The 24,769-nt window shown below is 41.0% G+C and overlaps 2 protein-coding genes across 6 annotated transcripts; one reads left to right on the top strand and one right to left on the bottom strand.

The window, feature by feature from the left end:
* Positions 1 to 3,710: 3,710 nt before the first annotated feature.
* LOC131107191 (cytosolic 5'-nucleotidase 1A-like) lies at positions 3,711 to 9,389 on the bottom strand. The gene is made up of 6 exons (XM_058056968.2): positions 9,139 to 9,389; positions 8,857 to 9,024; positions 5,930 to 6,059; positions 5,743 to 5,865; positions 5,488 to 5,672; positions 3,711 to 4,949 (listed from the first exon to the last, which is right to left on the bottom strand). The coding sequence occupies exons 1-6, from the start codon at positions 9,250 to 9,252 to the stop codon at positions 4,587 to 4,589; spliced, it is 1,083 nt and encodes a 360-aa protein (XP_057912951.2). The 5' UTR covers positions 9,253 to 9,389; the 3' UTR covers positions 3,711 to 4,586.
* Positions 9,390 to 10,538: 1,149 nt separating this feature from the next.
* On the top strand, positions 10,539 to 21,697 carry syt14b (synaptotagmin XIVb). 5 transcript variants are annotated; one of them, XM_078799057.1, is made up of 8 exons: positions 10,539 to 11,097; positions 12,930 to 13,076; positions 15,322 to 15,462; positions 16,874 to 17,127; positions 17,201 to 17,638; positions 17,703 to 17,883; positions 18,027 to 18,083; positions 19,681 to 21,697. In XM_078799057.1, the coding sequence occupies exons 1-8, from the start codon at positions 10,986 to 10,988 to the stop codon at positions 19,995 to 19,997; spliced, it is 1,647 nt and encodes a 548-aa protein (XP_078655183.1). In that variant the 5' UTR covers positions 10,539 to 10,985; the 3' UTR covers positions 19,998 to 21,697. The 5 variants fall into 5 exon arrangements, with proteins under 5 accessions (XP_078655183.1, XP_078655184.1, XP_078655182.1 ...); XM_078799058.1 differs by lacking the exon at positions 10,539 to 11,097 and adding an exon at positions 12,204 to 12,487; XM_078799056.1 differs by lacking the exon at positions 10,539 to 11,097 and adding an exon at positions 14,293 to 15,180 and having other exon boundaries at positions 12,968 to 13,076.
* The last annotated feature ends 3,072 nt before the right edge of the window (positions 21,698 to 24,769 follow it).

Raw genomic sequence — 24,769 nt, 5'->3', positions numbered from 1 at the left:
GTTACTATTACTATTACTATTACTATTACTATTACTATTACTATTACTATATGACACCATCAGCTGGGTTAGAAGTCTACCGTAGGAACCAACCCGGTCCTCTCCCCAGGGGTGTCATTAGTGCACATCAGATATGGAGCATTGTTAGCTAGGACCGGGTGGCCTACTGTGCCTCACGTAGTCTTTCTTCAGTACTCGGGGGCCTGCAAAAACCTGCCTTGCCACCCATGGGACCACCCCATCTGGCATCGGGGAGGGTGCAGCACATCCCTCAGCAATGCACATATTATTTCCTCCCTTTTGCAGCACCATTCTCCAACTTTCCAGACAGGTTTAAGCCACTCCTATGATAAACGTCTTTAATAATCTCTTTTCAATTCCAGAAGCAGGGAGCAAGACAATTTATAACCGAGACTGTAAGCCCATGGCTGCCCCAAGGTAATGATGCAGAAATAGATTCCTACTACAAGCCCAGAGTTGGAGATAATTGGTGATGCTCGCTCGCTGGTTCTACTCTCCCTTCCCTTGCCGCCTAGTCGGGGGGTGCGTCTATGACAGTCTAACACTATGTCCTAAGGCCTTTCAGGCACATTCAGTTGAGTCACTGATCAACTCATGAAGAAGTATGTCCTTGCGAGGCTCCACTGTTACTATAACAGTGGGTGTCATCTCCGCTAGACCGTGTCAGGGTGATGATACTCAGCTTCAAGCAAAACATTTATGCTGGTCAGAGGAACATTTCGTAGAATAAGGCCTCTGCCGACACTGTAGGATGGAGCTTTGGCTTCACTTCAATTGCTTTTGATCCATGTGGGTGTGGAGTGTACAGTATATACAGTACATGCAGTACACTGTATATACCCACTAGGTTGCTTCTATAAGGAAGTTGGAGGGATCAGCTGACCTCAATACATGTCATTAACACACCATAAATCAACAGCGCAAGTCACATCACAATGTGCAGTTAACAAACACATACCAGTGGTTCCAAATATTTACAGTACAAACATACTATTCTGTACTTTGGACTTTAGCATGTTGTTAAAAGCGCACTCATTATATTCTATTAGCATTTTAACCACAGCAGTTTGCCCTAAATACTGATTATGTTAGCATATACAGTAATATTTTCATAGTTAACGCAGACGCAGAAGCCTGTTTTCAACCCTCTAAAGACTGTTTATAATATTATTAGAACTGTGAACTGATTATGTGATGTACTCAATTGTTCAAATGAAATTAAACCATTGCTATTCTACTGAAATTATAAATGTGTTAACAACTTTTTTCAATGCCTTTCATTACAAAATACATTCAGTTCTTAAACTGCCTCATCTTATATTCACATCACACAATCAGTTCAATTTTAGTGTTTGTTTGTCGTGGTGTGGCATACATCTGGAGGTATGTACGGAACTTACCATTACCATTACCATTAGAGGCCTCCAGACATGAAATAGCACCCCTATAGTCAAATGTACACTTGATTTACCCAACATAGTAGAGTAAATAAGCCACTCAAGACTTATACTTGTGTGTGTTGAAATAAACGTGCTCCCCAAGGGAGCTGAGTGGCAGTCAGACAGGAAGTAAAGGTCAGAGATGAGTTTTACGTTGGTGTGTGTCACTACAGCAACAGTACCCCATGTTGTTCCGATCACATCTGATGCTTGTGTGTTTCACCAATACATTACATACAGTAACATTACTGACACCTAGTGACCATTACAGAATAGTACATATCATTCAGGCTCTTAGTATCCATTTTCTGAATGTCTTATATTTGTATTTTTGTCGTTTTTAGGCCTAAAATGCTTAATTTAGGCAAACATTGCTTTGATATGCATATTTAACCACAAAACAGCATTATTTATTCATACATATGTTCGACAAACTGTGATAAGAGTGAACCGAAATTCAAACCGCTAAGTGGGCGAAGGATAACTGTATTATGAAAACATGGAAATATTTAGCATTCTGACTGTAGTAAATTGCTCATATGCCCACAGCATAAATATTTAGCTTCAAGAACATTCTCTTACCTTTCTGAATCTTGGTGGGAGGAAGAAAAACATCACTTTGTAGCATTTATCTCCAATACTATGCAGGAGCTTAGCTTAGCTCAAGCTAGCATTGTGACGTTCGCATAGTAGCTTCTTTTTAAACGGGAAGAAATTAAAATAAAAAGGGGAGGAAATGAACATAATTATGGAGGTAAATCTTCAGTTAGCCTCATCAACTAGCTTAAAGTGTTAAAAGTTAGCATTAGAATTCAGACTGTAGCTTGTACTTCAAAGTGAATTGGGTTATCATTACAAGTATGTAGCTCCGTGTTAGCATTGTGACTTTCGCATAAGGCTATAAAGGAAAAAGATATTCATTTACAAGCTAATATCCACAGGCAAATTTCTCATCCGCAAGCAGGAAAACATATTTATAGCAAATTGCATGTCAAAAAGATAAATGTAGCAGTTGTTAAAATGTTTTCCTCGGCTCACGCGCACACTGGGAAGCTAGTAGCAGAAAGATGATGTTTGACATAGTGATCCCCCCAAAAGGTAACCTTTGTTATTAATTATATCTTCAACAAGCCTACACGGATTCTGTGGTGTCAGCGTGCAGTGGTATCCATGGCAACAGACATTTGGGCTCAGCTCTTGGGGACGCAGGCTGCCAAACTAAATTGTAGCTGTAGAAATAAATAAATGCACTTGAAGTAAATGCAACCATTCACTGTAAAATACTGTAAACAGTTACAGGTACTTACCTGCTTTAGTGTTCATTTACCTGGAATTCTTAAGAAAAAGGATTAAAAAGAAATGGTTTGCACATTTATTATTCTATATTCACAAAAGGCATCTGCGTTTCAAATTATATAGGCTTTTAGAGGACATGTCAGTTTTTAAATGTGTCTTTTTTAAAAGTATTCAAAGGTTGACGTCTGTTTGTAGTCAGTGAATCAGGGACGCCCTCTAGCGGTTCCATCTTTCATGTGCATGAAAGGACACTAAACGCATGACTAAGTCATTTCGGGTTTACACTAAATCAACATTAAAATGATTTAAAAGATTTTAAATGATAAAAATATTTTTTTACATTTCTTTTTTTAACATTCATTGTAAATTATTCTAAATAAAAAGTTAAAATGGGCGGTACGGCAGTCTAGTGGTTAGCGCGCAGACCTCACAGCTAGGAGACCAGGGTTCAATTCCTCGGCCATCTCTGTGTGGAGTTTGCATGTTCTCCCCGTGCATGCGTGGGTTTTCTCCGGGTACTCCGGTTTCCTCCCACATTCCAAAAACATGCTAGGTTAATTGGCGACTCCAAATTGTCCATAGGTATGAATGTGAGTGTGAATGGTTGTTTGTCTATATGTGCCCTGTGATTGGCTGGCACCCAGTCCAGGGTGTACCCCGCCTCTCGCCCGAAGACAGCTGGGATAGGCTTCAGCACCCCCCGCGACCCTCGTGAGGAAAAGCGGTAGAAAATGAATGAATGAATGAAAAAGTTAAAATACAATATATATCTTTCATTTGTTCCATCCTCCAATCAAAAGACACAATGACAAATAAAAAAATAGTAAAAATTGGTAATAATAATAATCATCATATAATAATCATCATCATCATATAATAGTCGTATAATAGTAATAATAATAATATAATATATTAATAATAATAATAAATAAAATTGGTAAAAGCAGTTCAGCATAAAATAAAAAAACAACTTTAATTTGTTCCATATTTTTAGTCGACACTATGCCTAAAAATTGAAAATTATAAATCCATACTAAGTCACTGAAATGGTTCAAATATGTAGTTATACACCTACTACAATGTGAATACAATCAAAACAAACTGTCTTACAGTAACCGCTTAACTCCCTAGCATATTTCATGCATGTTCTTGGTACATGAAAACCCAAAATAAAAACAGAGTTACTTGCTAGAAAAGAGGCGGTCTAACAGTGTAAACAAGTCGCAGAGCCCAACCGTGACATTTAAATGAGGCATGAGCATGAAAACACAATAATGACAGTGTCAAATGTTGACCTAAAGCAACTAAATGGAGTGTAATATTGCTATTTGACAGTGAGGAAGCAGCTTCCCTGGTGCACTTACTGACAAAATGCCTCACATACGAAGATGAATGAATGTATTACACAGTGCAGTACAGTATGGCGTGTAACAGTGTGTCCCTAGCATCTTGAGCTTTGCGGTTGCTTTGTCGGAATGTGCTGTTTAAGTAACGGTAACTGATGATTCATTAATGGTATTGTTCAGACGGAGCGGTTATGGTCAATTAAAGTTCTGTGGTTATCATCACACTTTCCCCCATCTCCTCCCTTTTCCAGCTAAAGCCATAACATATGTCCATGTCATGCTCCATGGTTATCTTTACACTTTTTCTCTTTTTCCAGCTATGCCCTTTGTTCTATGGTTATCACCACATATTTCCCCTTTTGCCGTGACTGGTACCCCAGTAGAGTTCATCAAAAAATACAAAACTACATTACATTTAGAATTCTGTTAACAGTGATGCACAACGTTAATGCTTTACCCCTTTTTTGTTTGGTCCATGAGAAGATCACTCCTCTTTTGGCTGCTCTATGAGTTTTCCTTTGTGATATTTCTGTCCAATGCCATAGGGGACGTGAGCAGCGATGGTGCCCAGCTCCTTGGCTCCCTCGATGTGGAACATCTGGTCATCAAAGAAGATGTGCGGTTTTATCTTCTGCAACAGCGGCCCTTTAGGGGCTCCGGCCAGAAAAAGAGCCTCGTCAATCTCCAGGCCCCAGCTGCGGAGGGTCTTCAGGACGCGAGCACCCGAGCTGGCAGCGCTACGGGCTGTGACCAGGAAGGTCCTTATGGGACAATTCAAGCGCTCATTCTTGGCGTAGAATTTCCTCTGGAGCTTCCCCAAAGCCTCCAGGAATCCCTTTAAGGGGCCCTGAAAATGGATTATAAAATCAATGGTTGTTACTAGATGCTTTTTTTTTTTTAAATGAATGCAATTATGACTTTCCTCATTTTTCTTGTAGAATAACTACAGATTTTTTCATTTTTGCTGTTTTTGTTGTTGAATTATATTTTCAAAACGTGCCACAGGCCAAAAAAAAAGGAAAATCAGCAGTGAGCCCCAAACATCCCCCAGGCTGCACTTTGAACACCCCTGTTCTAGGAGGGCGCGGCACGGTGGTCAAGTGGTTAGCGCGCAGACCCCACAGTTAGGAGACCAGGGAGCCATTTCTGTGTGGAGTTTGCATGTTCTCCCTGTGCATGCGTGGGTTTTCTCCAGGTACTCCGGTTTCCTCCCACATTCCAAAAACATGCTAGGTTAATTGGCCACTCCAAATTGTCCATAGGTATGAATGTTAGTGTGAATGGTTGTTTGTCTATATGTGCCCTGTGATTGGCTGGCGACCAGTCCAGGGTGTACCCCGCCTCTCGCCCAAAGACAATGAATGAATGAATGTTCTAGGAGGTACCTGAGCCAGCGGTTTGTTCTCAAACTCCTTCTCATGCTCAAAGAAAGTATCCAGGCCATGTTTCTTCACTATGATCTCAGACTCATCTGAGAAGAGGACGGCGTCGCCATCGAAGGCCACTCTCAACTGAGTGTCGCTGAGCTTGTACTCCGTTTCGGGCATAAACATGGTGGCGGCGGCAATGCCTGAAGGTCGAAAGAGAACTGTAGTTATGAAATACAATGGTTATTCAACATTAAGGGAAGCATCACGTGCCTTCTTCAATGGCCTCCGTCACTTTCTCAGCATCCTTGGAGAGGTACAAGTTGGTCATGTACGCTTTCAGGTAGCCGATTGGACTTTTTCCTCCAGTCATACAGAATCTCTCAATGGTTAAATCTGGAGGCCAAACACAGGAAAATGTAACCCTTTAGCAACAAACACTACAAAATAAACAGCGTACCATAGTGATTGATGCTGTTTATGAGGCGCACTCCAACTTGGGCGTGGTTGTTGGTCATGAGGACGATATCAAAAAACTCCTCGCTGTCCGGGTAGAGCTCCCTCAGGCGAGCGTTGACCGTCATCAGTGCCTGTTTATGACAGAATGTGGCAAAATGAGGCTAATTTTTATGACAAGACAAGCATAGTACCTGCTGTGGAGTACTCACTAAACAGAGAAAACTATTTAAAAAAAATATGTGCTTTATTACTGTCCAAAACAGACATTCATGAAAGGAATATTTTCATAGTTATGGCATAGAAAACCTGTTTATGATCTTCTATAACATCTGTAGAGCCCTCTACATACGAAATAACACCCATATAGTCACTTTTACATTTGTATTACCCAATATAGGAGCAATAATCAAAGAAAAATATAGACATATTTGTTATAATAAGATAATATAGAGTCATACTTTAGCAGTTACTTTTTTTCTGAACAGCATAATCCCTGCTTTAAATATGATAAGAGTAAATATGCCATTCATTCATTAATTTTCTACCGCTTTTTCCTCACAAGGGTCGCAGGGTGCTGGAGCCTATCCCAGCTGTCTTCGTGCCAGAGGCGGGGTACACCCTGGACTGGTGGCCAGCCAATCACAGGGCACATATAGACAAACAACCATTCACACCCACATTCATACCTACAATTTGGAGTCGCTAATTAACCTAGCATGTTTTTGGAATGTGGGAGGAAACCGGAGAACCCGGAGAAAACCCACGCATGCACGGGGAGAACATGCAAACTCCACACAGAGATGGCCGAGGGTGGAATTGAACTCGGGTCTGTGAGGCCTGCGCGCTAACCACACTTATTGTGTTGTGAGATCATTTTAGCCTGTGCTAAAAGTCTGTTCGGGCGATCACATCTGGTGTTTGTCTCACCTAACAATTACTGACACCTAGTGGCTAATGTAGAATACTACATTCACAATTACAAAGCTGATTTTTCCTTGTATTTGTATGCTTGAAAATGCTTCATGTAGGTGAAGAATAAGTACAAATTGCTTTAATCATTTATTCATTCATTTGCAGCAACAGATTGAAAACGTGAAGTTGGAACTGTGATGCATATTCATGTTTTTTTTTCGACATTAGCTAAAATCTAAATAATTGCTTGTATTTTTTCCCCCTAATTTACTGGAAGTTGTCCATCCCTTTGTAACGGAAGTGAGACGGCTTGATGAACTCACAGCTCACATTAACCATCACTGAAGGTTAAGCATGATTGCAATATTGTACCCGCAACTTCCTGATGTTACGGCATACATTTCACACACACAGAAGAAGTCACTAAGCCCATCATTTGAACGTCTATGTATGATACTGCGTATAGAGGTCATCTTTTTCTAGCCAGCTTCAGTTTGATTCAATTGTAAATGATTGTATTTTTAGTTGCTTTGGTGGAAGAGTAAACAGAATCTGGGGTGAGTGGAAAAATCCACTAAATATGCTCAAGAAAACCACATTTCTACAGGTTGTGTTTATGGTGCAAAACTAGTATTAGAACAAAATAACCATAACCAGACATTGCATCCCATTGAGAGCTGTGTCTAATATTGTTATTACGTAAAAAAAAGCAGCTCTTTCCAGTTCTACATCAATGCAAACTACAACCAACCTGAATTTCGAGTTGCCTAAGAGGTTGGAAGCAGACTATTTTTTTTTTTTACATACTCATCAAACCTGTTCATTCTCCACATACTGTACAAGTCCTCAGGCCCTGACTTGTCATTTTTGGACAATCAGCGGGAAGAGAGGTGTGGCCCCTGCCAACACACGAGTTAAGCATTTTCTAAGAGCATACCCTGTAAAAAAGCCTGTGAATATGGGTGGGTGGGTTGATTCAAATATGGATAAAAAGGGTGGTATCATTATCAAATCTATACTAGCGATACTGGTGGTTTTTGTGGTATGGTCCTCATATTGTATTTAAATAAAGGCTTGCTCACAAACGCATTATATTGGGACTGTCTGTGTAGCTTGTCGTTGCAACTCCGTACACTAGATGGCAGCATAACTGCATTTTTTGGGAATTTTACCCATCATTAACAAACAATGCTTACTTTCATGTCACCTGTGTATTAACCAAGCTACAGTGACACTTATTAAAACCGTTTTACGCCAAAGTACAACATTCCTGGTGTAGTGACACCCCGCAACACCACACTGGCTAGCTTTATCACAAACACACTCATAATGCAGCAAGCCAACGATGGCCGCCACTGCTGAGGTGGTTTTGTTTTGGAAAAGTTAACATTGGATTCTATGTTGCTATGTGAAATCAACGCACCCAGGAAGGAAGTTCTGGTAATGCTTAACAATGACCAAAATACATGTTATCATGAATGTACCTGTTACTACATGGTCACAGCATGTGCATAAAAAGCATTAAATGTTGTTGGAGGTGTTTTAATGGAGGCTGAATAGGTGTATCCTATTTTTTTATATATCTGTAGAAGACAGATGATGGGCTAACCATTGTAGATGATGGCTGGCGACCAATTCAGGGTGTACCATGCCTCTCGCCCTAAGTGAGCTGGGATAGGCTCCAGCATACCCGCGACCGTAGTGAGGATAAGCGGCATGATGGATGGATGGATGGGCTAAATTCTCCCCAAAAGTGCAGTGTTCCCCTACGCACATACCACAGACTTGGCCACACATTATAATGCATCTGTTCATCAATATAGTGAGATATATTACAAGTACACACTTGTATGTAGCAAAGGAAACATAATACATGTTTTTTGTCATTACTCTTGCGTGATCTAAACTGCTACTAACAATCGGAAGTCAATCAAATGAAACACACACACTAAAACCAACGCCACATATAGATTGTAGTCCTGTGGGGAAACACTTCCATGCTGTGAAAAGTATTACCTTGACGAAAGGGAAAGCAGCTCCTGGCTTGAGGGGTTCATGTTCATGTTCCACCTGATAGGTGACATATTTCTCTACTCCTTCTTTTTCATAGATGTCCCTCTCTGCCACCATGTTGAAGAGGGTGCGGGAAGACACCGCGATGGTGACAGCAAACCTGGGTTTAGGCTGTAAGAAAGGTGGACAAATACATACATTAAAATAGGCATTTTTTTACAAATTGAACCTTTGAAAATATGAGCTAGGTGACTAGGCTAACAGGCTTTAGACGCCACTACTTACAGGTCTCGGTTTGTTAGTTTTGAGGTTATCAAAAAAAGCTTTGGCCGCCGCCCAGTCTTTTTCCTCCGCGGTGTCCTCATTTGTGCTTGATTGGTTTATTTTTATTTCGCTCATATTTCCTTTCAAAAAGGTGTCTGGGAGATTTAAAACAAAACGAACAGTCTAGCAAAAGAGAAGGAACTGTTTGAAGGGAGGAAAAAAAACTGAGAAAGTTTGCGGAAGTCTGAAAGTGCAGTAGGTGTGTCGCCGTGATGACGTCAGCACCCTGTGCATTCATTGGCTTGTACATACCGGAAGTAGTGGAGTTTGTGTAGTATATAATAATAGTTATATCATATAATACCACGAACAGTGTTGACTATCTAATGACATTTATACTATCACACTACAATTCAAACTTTATATGTCTACTTGCAAATGTATACAGCTAGTTCTGCGATATAAATAGTAATATTTGCCGCAGGTCTCATTGTTCTGCAACGCTAACAAATACATTTTTAAAAATGCTGCATAATGATTTCTTTCGGCAATTAAATGGCCATCTGGTATTGAGATAATTATGAACTGGCACTTTAAATGAATTAGAATACTCATTTTTATATTAAAAGAAGAAAGAAAAGGTTGTGTATATTATTTGCTGACATAGCATGCTGCAGTGCACCTGCTATTTGTTCATCCACACAATAAGACAATGTGTACGTGTCCCACACTTGAATGACCTCTGTGCGCGCGCGCACACACACACACACACTATCACACCCCCCTCCCACATACTTGGTAGAGTCCTGGACGGAGCATCATGGCGGTGGACGGTAAGTGTTTGCTGTCAGGTGTCCTGTGAGGGACTCTGGTGAAAACTTTACAGCGGCGACATTTTGTTTGGAATGACATGAATGTGTTTTATTGGTGAGAAGCGGAGGGAGGGGTAAAGGGAGGTTATCCAGACGCGAAGGAGCTTTTTGTGTTGCTAGTGCGGTACTGATGCAGTGGAATGTTGCGATCCCATCACGGGATGCGTTCATGTTCAAGTCATGCTGGAGTGATGGTGGTGGTGCGTTCAACGTAGTGACGTTTGAAACCAAAATACGATGACACACTCAAACGGCTAATATTTATTTAACCCCCCCCCCCCAACTCTTAAGACGAAAATCACGTGCGTTCAGCCGTGCAATAGGATCACGTGACTGCCACTTTGTTGTTGCTGGGACTATATTAGTTAGCGGATGGATCTGCTTGACGCGTAGCCAAAAACAGCACTGGTGATTAGTAATTATAATTCATTTTAACATCATTTTCCTCTAACCTACCACTGCACGCCTATCTTGCTAGCACAACCACTCACAAGACTTACCTACCCCTTTAAAAATACATACCGTAACATGAATTGGTAATTTATTGTAGTTTAAACAGTGAGTGATGTTAACAAGACTACAGAAATACAGTATACAGTATTTCCCCCCATTTCCGGTTGGCTGGGACTGTAAATTGGTGCTCCGTGTTCTGCTGATTGCTACACTTTTTGACGTTGGCAAGCTTTTGGGCTGATAGGATGAATAGCCAGGAGAAAGTTTCAAGTGGATTGGCCTGGAGAGGTTCGGTCGGCTGTGTGACAGACCACAAATCAACCTCTGTATTTGCTTCTGTTTTTTTAAAGGGATCTTTAACAAAGTTAATATTTTTTATAACACCTGTTACTCTTTTTATCCACACTTTCTGAGCCCCAGACCCATCCATGACTGTATTCTAACCGGTATCCAGGGGTACAGTACTTGGATGGATATGTAGCGTTTGTCACCGATAGAGGGTGCTATTGCGTCTGTGTTCTAGCTTATTTCAAACAGCATGGGATGTATGTGTCTACTGCACATGATATATGCAGTACAGTATATCATATCTTTACAATCTTTCCAGGTGGAGGGAGGAACTGTGGAGTACACGAGCTCATCTGCGCACGACGAGGTAACGCCAACACTCACAGTGGTTTGTCCCATATGTTCCTATATGCACACTTTTGATTGGAAGTTTGTCGGCCCGACAAGCTGCTGAATTATGAATGGTGTATCGGGTTTTACTTCACTTCAGCAAAAGCAGGCGGCGGTACATTCATGATTTATTCAGCATCCAGGTTTTGTTTCGTATCAGAGGGGTCGTATATGTGTAAGCAATGTTTGCAGACTGTCTAGGTCCTTTTTAAACACGCATGACCTTACTAATGGGATTCACAGTAAGGTTATTTGTCGCCATAGTGTTGTCTTTTGTGTGGTCTTGAATGCAAGGTTCCTATTTCAACTGCCAATTGTTGTTTCAGACAGTTTTGGCTCAACGGCAAATGACGATTTGATGCAAAATCAAGTTTAGACTGGAAAAAATAATAATATAATGCAACAAAAAAGGCCCAATTTGACTAAAAAAGAAGTGATACATCTATTTATGATAGTAAAATCATAATTTCAGACATTAATAATAAAGAAGAAAGACATGAAGTGTCCACCTTCGGCCATCTCTGTGGAGTTTGCATGTTCTACCCGTGCATGCGTGGGTTTTCTCCGGGTACTCCGGTTTCCTCCCACATTCCAAAAACATGCCAGGTTAATTGGCCACTCCAAATTGTCCATAGGTATGAATGTGAGTGTGAATGGTTGTTTGTCTATATGTGCCCTGTGATTGGCTGGCCACCAGTCCAGGGTGTACCCCGCCTCTCGCCCAAAGACAACTGGGATAGGCTCCAGCAACCCCCACAACCCTCGTGAGGATAAACGGTAGAAAATGAATGACATGAAGTGTTGTAATATTCACAGAATTAAATACCAATTCGGAAAAAAAAAAAATATGACATTTCTGATTATAATATGACAAAAAATCCAGAAAAAGTGTTATGAGAGTATTATGAGTCTCTGACTGTTGTGTTTACGTTCTTATGGGAATTTAAAATTCACCTGACGAGTATACAATTATTGGGATTACTAATACTAATGTGATATTTGGCTAATATTATTACATTAGCCAATGTGTATATCTTAATTGTATTATATTATATGAGTATATATGAGTGATGGGTCTTGCATAAAAAAAAAATAAAACACATTTCCAAGGACAACTGGCTCCATCTCCACTTTCCAGCATACATGGAGCGAGGGTTCAGGTTCCCTGAGGGCTTTAAATTATTCAACTATTGTTGACATTTGCCGAGTATTGCCGTATACGATATGGCTAAGGGCTCGCAACACGTTGGGATACAGTGAGGTTTTTTTTTTTTTTTTAAATAAATAGATAGACAGCCTGTGAGGCCTGCTGTTGTATGTTGAACTTGATGTGACGTCCAGGAGGAGCTTTTATGGAAAGGCAGACGGTAAGGTTTCTTTCTGCTTGTGATTTTAGCCTCATCACGTGTGCAGTGTGCACTTGTTCGGCTTTCATTGACAAATGATCAGAAAATGACGTAACGAACCAAGCAACTGGTACATATGACACATATACAGTAAACGTGGGGATGGTGGGTTAAGGTAAAGTTAGTGTTTTTAAGGTAAACAACTCTAATTATCATATCTCGATTGGCGTGATAAAGTTGAGGCCCATCGTGGTGTTGCAGAGTTAACTAGGTCTCCGTTTCGCTCAGATGGCTCCCATAAAAATAGCACAGGCATGATTACATGCAACACGGCTGGCCTACATACAGAGCCGCTACCCCTTAGAAGTGTAGCGACCACTCACTGTGTTTATTATTTAGACAAACTGACATCACTATTAATGCAGCCGTTTAATAAATACACACGTCTCGTCTGTCTCTGCAGTGTCTCCTGAGCTTCTGGGAGTCTTGTCCTCCATCGCTGCCTTCATGGCATTGATGGCGCTGTTTTTTCTTTACCTCAGCAACAAGCTGTCAGTGGACAGTCCCGACACGCTGCCACATCTCAGTGGCTATCAGAACAAGCACACAGGTGATGGTTGCACCACAGTGGCTGCTAATATTGCTGTAATTACTACATGATGTTTTTATTGCTGTACAGCTGGTCCTCGGATTACGTTTGTGTTCTGATCCAGTTCAAAAGTAGAATTTTTATCATTCATGGTTTATTCTTAGACGACACATTTCAGGCAATGCAGTTTTCTCCACAATGTGTCATTTCACTTTCAATTTATTTGACGTATGGAGGGTGAAGTCGAATTTCTCTGTGTGGCGACGTGACTGTGTATGTAACCGAGGACCATCTGTACATCTGAATGGATTACGATAGTAAGTGAACTTGGATATACTTTAGAGTAGTCAGTGTACAGCTTGCTGTCATTTTGGAGGTGTTTTTGGTACTCGTTATTATGTTGGAAAACTACATGTGGCCCACTTTCCCCAAGGGAGGTGATCATACTCTGCATTATGCTCCATAAAACCCTCAATGAACCACAGCTACCCAGTTCCGGTAGCACTCGTGCAGCCTCAGGCACCAGCATGCTTGCTTGACTGCAGGCCAGACACAGTTATCACTATTCAGACAGTAATGGCTGTGTATTGGGCGGCACGGTGGTCGAGTGGTTAGCGCGCAGACCTCACAGCTAGGAGACCAGGGTTCAATTCCACCCTTGGCCATCTCTGTCACACAACCGTTGTGCAGCCCAATGTGTATACAGTATATATTTAATATTAATGTAGTATTTTATAATGACAAGGCCGCACGGTGATAAGTGGTTAGCACACAGCTCGGTTCAATTCCCCCTTCGAGCGTCTCTGTGTGGAGTTTGCATGTTCTCCCTGTGCATGCGTGGGTTTTTCTCCGGGTACTCCAGTTTCCCCCCACATTCCAAAAACATGCTAGGTTAATTGGCGACTCCAAATTGTCCATAGGTATGAATGTGAGTGTGAATGGTTGTTTGTCTATATGTGCCCTGTGATTGGCTGGCGACCAGTCCAGGGTGTACCCCGCCTCTCGCCCAAAGACAGCTCCAGCACCCCCGCGACCCTTGTGAGGAAAAGCGGTAGAAAATGAATGAATGGCTGTGTATTGACTTACTTCAATGTATTGTACACTGACTACTCTGAAGTATATTATCATCCTTTGAGAATATATATACGTATATACTACAGTAAAATGGTGCGAAAATGTATGGAGTGTACTGTGTAATGTATGTATTTGATATCCGTGTACACTATGTTGGTGTCAGTGCGCTAACAAGCACATGTCCGTGATGAGCTAACCTGCGGAGAGATGGCCTTCTTCAAGAGCTTTCAGCAGAACCTCCCATCCGTCAACATCTCCTCCATCTTGGATTCGGTCAGCAGCCGAGTGGACGACTTGGCCAACGCCGTCAGCGACGTCACGTACGCCGTCAGCGACCAGCTGACCGAGCAGGTCAACACCATCATCAATAAGGTTCAGGAGGAGGAGGATGGCGAGCAGGAGGCGGCGCAGACGTCCACTGCGCAGGAAGGGAAAGTCGGCAGTAAAAGCGTGTGGCCGCTGAGCAGAGAATCAGAAACAAGTTCAAGCGCTAAAAACAACCAAATCGGCGATGCAGCAGAGGCGGAGTACACGGCCAGCCAGCTGGAGTGGGAATGGAGGGACGGATGCTGGCGGGTGAAGAAGACAGAAGCTGAGTTAGCAGAGGAGGAGAGGAGGAAGAAGGAGGAGAAGGAGCTGCGAGAGAAGAGAGAGCAGAGAAGGAAAGAGAGGAGACAGAAGCGCTTACAGGAGGCAGCCATGTTTCAGAAAAACAATTCCCAAGATGAAGAGGCCGCAGAAGATGACGGATTAGAAAGAACAAACCCAGAAAGTCCCGGTGAAGAAGCAACTCAGCACAGAGGGAGTGACGACCGTGATGGACCTGAAGCGACAGAGGAGAACGATGGAGAGCATGAAGAGGAAATGTGCAGCCTGGAGGGTGAGGGTGAGGGTGAAGGTGATGACGAGGAGGCGCCTGATACTGCTAAGTCCAAAGTGAAAAAGAAGAAGAAAGATAAAAAGGAGAAAGTCACTTCCAAGAAAGGAGATAAGGTGGCCAAAAAGAAGGAGAAAGGCAAGAAGAACAAGAAGAAAGAGAAAAGCAAACAAGGTTAGAAGGTGTGCAACTTGGATGCTTTCAACTTCTCTCACTTGAATCCGCCTCACTGGACCGGAATCGCTCACTCTATTAAGTGTGCTGTCACTCTTTGTAGCTTCTGTTCTGAAATAACATCTACCTGTCTTCTACCAGAGGCCGTTCTAACAGACAGCGAGGAGGAACGTGGCCCAGAAGCTGTGGTCCAGTCCAATGTGAGCACAGTGTGCAACAGCAGCAGCAACATGCAGGCCACAGAGCAGGAAGGCTACAGCAGCGAGGCCTCCAGTGAACACGGTGAGTTCACTAAGCCAGTGATTTTCAACCTTTTTTGAGCCACGGCACATTTTTTTACATTGGAGAAATCTTGTGGCACACCACTAACCAAAAGTGTTACAAAATGTCACCACGACCTCACACGTTCATCAATAAGTCTATCGGAGGAACAAGGTAACAATATTACATTGCTATGCCAGTCTTTACACCACAGACACTCCACAGTAGCCACGTTTTTACATCACCACTTTTTCTCTTTCCGAATGACCTTTCGGGAAACAATGGTATCCATGGAAAGGAATATTCCAATCTCTTGTCGACATGCGCCGTGAAAATCAACCAGAATAGTCAATAGGGCATGCCCAGTAAAACGTAAACATCAACATCACGTGATACCGGCTTCCCCAAGTTATTCTTTCACTTGTTGGAATAACTCCATATTGATAGTTTTTCATCTGTCCAGTCTTGAAATTTAGTTTCAATCAAAAACAAACTTTGCTTAGTCCAAAGCCGATTGCTGGCCTCCATTTTTAAAAGTGAAGAACGTGTGGATCTGCGTGTTACGTCATATCTGAGCATGCGCTGAAAGAACGCACCCGGGATAAATTTAAGCAGGGAAGTTGTAGCAAACACCTTTCCTGACACAGATCTGCCCCAATGGCTGGACGGGACAAAAAAGGGAAAAAAACAAAAAAACAGGAAAAGATCAAATTCAATCTTGCTAATATTTTATAAGTAAACTCAGGACATGTTTTATATAGATATATATTTTCTTTTTTAATAAAATTGTCCATAGGTATGAATGTGAGTGTGAATGGTTGTTTGTCTATATGTGCCCTGTGATTGGCTGGCCACCAGTCCAGGGTGTACCCCGCCTCTCGCCCGAAAACAGCTGGGATAGGCTCCAGCACCCCCCGCGACCCTTGTGAGGAAAAGCGGTAGAAAATGAATGAATGAAATAAAAGTGGACTTGTGAATGGCGTATAGAAGGGTTTAGATTCTGTTCCACAGATGGCGCTAATACACACGAAAGCTGCTTGCCAACCGCCAATAAACAACAGAAGAAGAAAAACACCACGAAGAAGAACGCAGTCTGACAACTTTCCGTTTGAGCGGGTACAAGATACCTCAATCGGATTACTTAAAGGAATATTATATTTCCGTTTGAGCAAATAAACCAAAGTGAATTGGAATATTTGGGTCCATGTATACTATTGACATAATGGCTATTGACATCATATTTGCAAATGATGATTAATAAATGTTAATTATAAAAAGTGATATTGGATAATTCCTCACGGCACACCTGACGGTTTCTCAAGGTACACTAGTATGCCGCGGCAGAGCGGTTGAAAATCACTGCACTAAGCGTCCGCTGGGTGTCCCTCACCAGGACATGACCCCCTCCTGTGTGTCCCCGTCGCCAAAGCAGGTATCAGCATCCAGAGGATGAAGAAAAGCCCGTCCCTCACAGAGGGCCAACCTCCCCCGTATCGAGACCGGGACCGCGGATCGGCTGCACGGGTGTGCTGCTCTCGCTCTCGTGCGACACGGGAAGTCCGCAGGGGGTCGTCCCCTCAACGCTGCTCCAGTGAGGCCAGTGTGGACCAGGACACGGAGAGCTACCTTAACAAAGGCTGCGAGGAGGACATACCCAGTGACAGCACTGCTGTGGTGGGACCAGAGGTGAGAGACTGCCAGAGCGGATTTGAAAGAATTCATTCATGACCGATTGGATAATGAAATTCCCAACATTTAGGACAGTTCTGGTCCGCAGCTCCCTACGGCCTACGAACCAGAACCGTTGGGAAAATACGGCACGCTGGATGTGGCTTTCGAGTACGACTCCACCGAGCAGTGGTTGGCAGTCACGGTCACGGCGGCGACAGACATCCCCGCCCTCAAACAGACAGGCAACATCTCGTGGCAGGTCCACCTTGTCCTGCTGCCCACTAAGAAGCAGCGGGCCAAAACGGGCGTCCAGAAAGGCCCGTGTCCCGTTTTCACTGAAACCTTTAAGTTCTCCAGAGTGGAACAGGAGGCCCTGGGGGACTGCGCCGTACGCTTCCGGTTGTACAGCATCAGACGGATGAAAAAGGAGAAGGTCCTAGGCGAGAAGGTGTTCCATCTCACTAAGCTCAACCTCCAGGGGAAAATCGCTCTTCCAGTCACACTGGAGCCTGGCTCTGAACTTACAGTGAGAGATTTATTTCCCTTTTATATTTGAACGGGGTCCTTTTTCTTATACGGGGTCTTTTCAGGGCTGCGGATCGGTGGTCAGTGTGTCCCGCAGTGCAGGAGCCCTGTCCTACAGGTCCACAGAGGACTCCTCCTTGCCGGAGATCCTCCTGGGCCTCGTTTACAACTCTGCCACAGGAAGTTTATCTGCAGAGGTCATCCAGGGGAGCCACTTTAAAACCACGTCGTCCGATAAACCCGTCAGTAAGTAAAACTGATCCGACTCCAATTCTTGGATTCTGTGCTGTCTACTACTATCACTTGCCTTTTTCACCATTTTTAAACTGTTCGATTCCTCTTTGTTTCCAATCTTGTGTGACGTTTGTGTGTGTGTGTGTGTGTCGCAGATGGTCTTTTTTGTTGTGTAAAACATTTCGTTGGGGGACAACTTTATATCATGAGAGGTAAGAAATTATTGTATAGAAATTATATGACTTTTTTTCATCCCAATAGTCACTTAGAGCAGGGGTACCCTAACCCACCTTTGTCCTATAAACAGTACATAGACGAAATGCTGCGTTCTCAGAGCACTTAACTTACTATTATTATTATTATTATTATTATAAGATTCAGGATTGAAATGAAGGAAGCCCAAACTTTTAATCTGTGGTGTACACCCACGACAAAATTAATTCTCATACTTTTAATAACTGCATTCAAGACTGGCATGATCGGTTGAGTGGTTAGCACGCAGACCTCACAGCTAGGAGATCAGGGTTCAATTCCACCCTCGGCCATCTCTGTGTGGAGTTTGCATGTTCTCCCCGTGCATGCGTGGGTTTTCTCCGGGTACTCCGGTTTCCTCCCACATTCCAAAAACATGCTAGGTTAATTGGCCACTCCAAATTGTCCATAGGTATGAATGTGAGTGTGAATGGTTGTTTGTCTATATGTGCCCTGTGATTGGCTGGCGACCAGTCCAGGGTGTACCCCGCCTCACGCCTGAAGACAGCTGGGATAGGCTCCAGCACCCCCCGCGACCCTCGTGAGGAAAAAGCGGTAGAAAATGAATGAATGAATGAAAGACTGGCATGATCACCAGAGAGCTACGTTCCAATCATAAACTATATAAGGTTCCTAAAATATTGTGACAGGTCAATAACACTCAATAGGTTATTACTTAAGCCTATAAATATTTTTTTTATCATGCAATAAATATATTACAATAAAAATAATTTAAAAAATAATATTTGCAAAAATGAATCATATTTTTAATGACCTCTCATGGCCCACACTTTGGGAATCACTGACTTAGAGAAAATAACTTCGCACAAAAATTGCCAAAAAAATGTCTCCGTTTTCCTATACTGTTTCTACTGGACACTATAGACAGATTTGTTCATAGAATGCCCACCAAACGATGAGTAACTCTGTTTCTATCTACTTTCTTCTTCTGTCTGTGATGATGAGACATTCAAGCACACTGCGGATTTCTTGCAAGGTGGCCAAATCAAACTACACTACAGTCGTCCCTCGTTTATGGCAGTTAACTGGTTCCAGACTCAACCAATCAATCGGGATTCAATATTAATAAATGGAATATTTTTGTAGTTATGGCATAGAAAACCTTTTTAAGACCTTCCAAATATGGGTTTAACATAATTAGAGTCCTTGAGACATGAAATAACACCCCTATAGTCACATGTATGTTTGTATTACCCAAGATAGCAGATATAGTCACACAAAATAAGGCATATTAGATATAAATAAAATAGTATAAACTCACACGTTAGCAGTTTTTGTTTTTTCTGTGGTATTTTAATGGCAAGATAATAACACAAGTTAAATGTGTTGAAATTTACTTCAAATCAGGCTTGTGTTTCCACAAATAAGTTCCGCAACCCCTAAATTAGTTTTTAATGAATGGAGTAATCCATAAGCTAACAGTATTAAATATGTGTATTTTTAATAGAATATTCCAATAGAATAAAACGTTGCACTCTGCTTGTCGCAATACATACTTTCCACCACTTGATGGCACTCTCCACACACTCCTGGCAGACACTTACGTCACGCTGACCATGCTGGACTCCAAGGGGAAGGAGATGTCCAAGTGCAAGACGGCGGTGTGCCGAGGCCAGCCCAGCCCCACCTACAAGGAGACCTTCGTCTTCCAGGTGGCGCTCTTCCAGCTCTCTGAGGTGTCGCTGGTGTTGTCGGTGTTCTGCCGCCGCAGCAGCATGAGGCCCCGGGAACGTGTGGGCTGGGTCTCCTTGGGACTCAACAGTACCAGCGAGGAGCAGCTGGCCCACTGGACGGAGATGAAGGAGGCCGAGGGGCAGCAGGTGTGTCACTGGCATACGCTTACCGACACATAGAAAGGTCAGGATGGATCCCTGCAGCGTTCCCTGGAGTCGGGGAGTCCGCTGTGATGCACACACACACCGACCTTGTAGGTGGAAGCTTCCTTCTGCATCCATGAAGGCAGCAACACTAAACAGCAGGGTAAAAAAAAAAAACAACAACACACAGACGATTGTGGCGCTAAGACGTTTCAAAACGTTCAGATATCTGAAGATACCTTTCAGCGTGATGGTCGGCCCATAAGCATACATTCAAACCACTTCCTGGAATGGCCCAGCCGCAGCCCAAACCTAAACCCTGTTCAACATGTGGGTTAGAGTTGCTTCCACCTAAAATGAATGAATGCGTATTGAACCAAATGTACAACAACCTTTTTGGAAACATTTTAAATATTTCAAATATTGTATTTTGATATATAATATACTGTAGTGTAAATTACAAAATAATTATCTAAAAAAAATTAAATGATCATATATATTGTATAGTTTAATTATAACTGTAATATTTACTTACTACTTTTAAAGACAGTCACATAGGCTATAATATATGCAAAAGCAGATGAAATACCGTATTGTACATTTGTCCCAATATAAGACGACCCCTTTTTTAAGACTCATTTTCTAAAAAAAAAAAAAAAAGTCAAAAGACCAAAAAAGGACAAAGATTGTTTGCTAACCTTTGAGACACTTTTTAACTTTTTAAGTTTTCTCTGTAGTACGACGGAGTATTAAGGACCACAAAAAAACAACTGAGATTTTGACAATAAAGTTGTAAGTTTACAAGTAAACAAAAAAAGGTGAACATTTACGAGAAAAAAGTTGTAATATTGCAAGAAGTCGTAAATCTATGAGGAAAAATCTTTGCAAGCAAAGCAGTTATACATTTACAACAAATACATTGTAATACTGCGAAAATAAAGTCGTACATTTATGAGAAAGAACTTGTAAGGTTACGAGAACAAAATCGTACAGTTACACCCCCCAAAAAAACCTGTACATTTACAAGAATAATGTTGTATGTTTTCAACAAGAACGTAGTACGTTTCCCCCCCCCAAAAAGTTGTAATATGACAAGTTGTTAAGTTGCACAATTACACCAAAAAACCTGGTAAATTTACAAGAATAAAGGCGTAAATTTATAAGAAAATTGGTTGTACATCTGCACCTAAAACGTATTAAATTTACAAGTTGTACATTTACAAAAAATGTTGTTATAAGAATAAAAATAAAAATTGCGACAAAAAATACTACATTTTCTTAAAAAAAGAATACAATCATAAATTTCGGAGAAAGAAGTTGTCAAGTTACGATAAAGTTGTAGTTACGACAAAAAAAATTTACAAGAATAAAGTTGGAAATGTATTTATTTTTTTAAAAAGTTGTACATTTCCGATAAGGTGGTACAGTTCCAAAAAGAAGTTGCAATACTGCAAGAATAAAGTCGTAAATTTATGAGAAAGAAGTTGTCAACTTACGAGAATAAAGTCGGAAATTTATAACAAAAAAATTTACATTTCCGACAAGGTAGTACATTTCCAAAAAAAAGTTGTACTATTGCGAGAATAAAGTCGTAAATTTGTGAGACAGAAGTTGTAGAGTTACAAGAATAAAGTCGTATAGTTACGTAAAAAAAAAACTTGTAAATGTACAAGAATAAAGTCAGAAATGTAAAACCGAAAAAGTAGGCAATACATTTCCGCCCAAAAGTTGTAAAGTTGCAACACACAGTAACGTCAAAAAGGCAAAATGTACAAGAATAAAGTCGGAAATGTAAAATCAAAAAAGTCGGTAGTACAATTCCCCCCAAAATCTTAAAGTTGCAAGAATAGTGTCGCACAGTTACGTCAAGACGACGTTTAAATTTATAACAATAAAGTCTGAAATTTACAAGAAAAAAAGTTTGCGCCAAAAAAGTAATACATTTATATGGAAAAAATGCTGTAATACCGCGAGAATAAAGTCCTACATTTATGAGAAAGAAGTTGTCAAGTTACGAAACTAAAGTTGTACAGTTACGACAAAAAAAAAAAACAACTTGTACATTTATAAGAATAAAGTCGGAAATTTATAAGAAGTCGTACAGCCAAAAAAAAAAAATCTATATTACAAGAATAAAGTGATAATATTACATGTGTTTACGACTTTGTTCTCAAAATCTCTGATTTATTATTCCCCGCCCCCCCCCAATGTGGCCCCAATACTCTAGGGGAAAAAAATAGCATAGCAAAATAGTCAGTTATTTGTTGCAGTAAGATTTTTTTTTAAAAGATGAGAAAAAGCCTGGCATTTAAAAAAAAAAAAAGGGTGTGCTGACTTTTTGTGTCCACTGTGTGTCATCATATGCCTGCGGAAAACTGTTTACAACATACAGACCCTCCCATGTAGCATATATTGTACATTCTTGTATAGTAAAAATGTATATGCATAGGACACATTTACTGTTTCAGTACCTCGGACCAAAGAGCTGAGTGTTCTGCTCCAGATGCCACCAGCATAGCAGACGTTTCTTGAAGGGTCACAAGCAAAAATGCATTGACTGTTAAAAAAAAAAAAAAACAACAAAAAAGGGCCTACTACATGCTGCAACTTTGCTCACAAGCTGCGACTCCTGTACAGTTTGTTTACATGCGCCACATTATGCAAGATTCATCGTTTGTTATCAGTCAAGAGGTTTACCAGATATAAAGCATTTCTTAACTTGCTTCAGGGGTGTCCAAACTTTTTCCAGCGAGGGCCACATAGTGGAAAATGGAGACGTGTACATATATATATATATATATATGTATGTATTTCAAGAAAAAATGTGAAATGCAGTTTGTTTCTCATGGATATGACTAAATAATTTTTTTTTAATATTTCAAATTTATGCAACGAAAACATTATTTTTCCTTATACATACTTTATACATATACATACTTTTTCTTCTCCCTATGATGACTTTATTCCCATTATATTATGACTTTATTCTGGGAATATTATAACTTTTTCCCAAAACTAATAATGTTAATATTAAGTATAATCTGGTAAAAAATTACTGCAGATTTTTCCATTTGTTTTCTTCAAATGTTAATTATTTTTAGTAATTACACCTTTATTCTCCCAATTTTTTAAATAAATAACTTTTTTTTATGTCAACTTTTTGCCGCTACAATCACATTATATTTTCTCATGAGTTTATTGTCATAAAAACTTTTTTGTTTGATTATGACTTTCTTGTAAAATGTAAAAATGTTGTACATTTTTTTTTATATTTTGTATTTCAACTTTCTTCTTCTCAATTTTTTTTCTTCTTTTTTTACCCCAACCTTGACCTAAATAATTACCCTCATATTACGACTTTAACATTTAAACTACTACAATGAAATTTTTCCTCACAGTACTTTAATGTAATGAAATTGTGACTTGTTCTCCTAATTGCACCTTTTTTTTTTTTTACATTGTAATGTGCCACGGGCCGCACTTTGGACACCCCTGACTTACCAGACTTACTTCGTCTTCCTATAAACAAAAGAGCAGCTTGTGTTTCACCATTCAGCCTTCTGACAAGTCAGCCGTGTCCATTCACGCACAAGCACGGTCCTCTCTGCTGAGATATGCAAACAGACCAACAGACCATGGAGGTCTAACTCACTCGTTCCATGTGAATGGATCGTAAAAAAATGTAACTGTACAGCAAGATGTTTGTCAATCTGACCTGCTGTTGTCTTCACGTCGAGCCACGTCTTCTGAACAAATGGGGTTTGATGTCCAAGATGTCTGTTGGCTGCAGTCCTCCTGCATGGAATCACTCACATGACACCATTATTTCATTCCAGTGACATTCATTAGATGTAAGTGATAATAAAAAGGTAACAAGTTGGAATTGCAACAAAAAGTCATAGTTTTGCTTTTTTATTTCCATTCACCCGCCGAAGGATGACATCGCGTACATCTGACTACTCTGTGCACCTTGCAGAACGACTACAGCATTCCGCAGAAAATTTCCCCGCTCTGAGCCACGGAAAACCAGCTGTGCCACAAACCCCCTTGAGGCAAAAAAAAAAAAAAAAAATGTGAGGATTGAACTTCCAAAATACCAGCTGAGCACCTCAGAACGGGCTGCGGAGCAAAAAGGGGTTAGCAATAAAAGTGAAAAACTGTATCACATCTGCCTGTAAATGGTCCCCACTTGGACACAAATGCTATCATGAGACCCCCCCACCCTCCCTCTTCAAGAGGAACATGGCACTAGCTAGTTTTCCTTGACATTCCGTGTCAGAGTGGGACCTCTTTGACATCAGAGATAGTAAACTATGTCGTCCTGTCAGTTTATTGCATGTGTCATTCAGTCAATAATAAGAATAAAAAAGTCAATAAATATACAGGAGCCATTGACTTAAGAATGTCTGTTTCATAAAAAGCATCCTGACAGAATAAACCTCTCTCGGCGACTTACGGGATCTATTTTTTTTTTTAAATCACCATGAAATAAAAGCCTTTGGGAATCGTAAACATGACAAGTTGAAATGGATCAAGTAGCTCGCAGAGTAGTCTTAATTAATACGGGCGTACCAGACTGCGTTTCCTCAGCAAACGTCGTACCTTTTGGCAAAGAAAACATTCAGAGCTTTTTTTTTTTTTAAAGAAAACAAAAACAACCACAAACAGAAATAAAGTGGAACCAATATGGCGACACTTGTAAAGTGACATACACGTCTGTGGTGGGAGAGTTCTGTACAGAAGGTTGGACATACAGGGACGAACTCGAACTACCCTAACGCCAGGGTGCTGGAACCCGAATACTAGAA

The sequence above is a fragment of the Doryrhamphus excisus genome, linkage group LG19 (genome assembly GCF_037039965.1).
Source record: "Doryrhamphus excisus strain RoL-2023G ecotype Guam linkage group LG19, RoL_Dexc_Guam_v1.1, whole genome shotgun sequence".
Classification (NCBI taxonomy): Eukaryota; Metazoa; Chordata; class Actinopteri; order Syngnathiformes; family Syngnathidae; genus Doryrhamphus; species Doryrhamphus excisus.
This window is presented reverse-complemented; position numbering and strand designations above follow the sequence as displayed.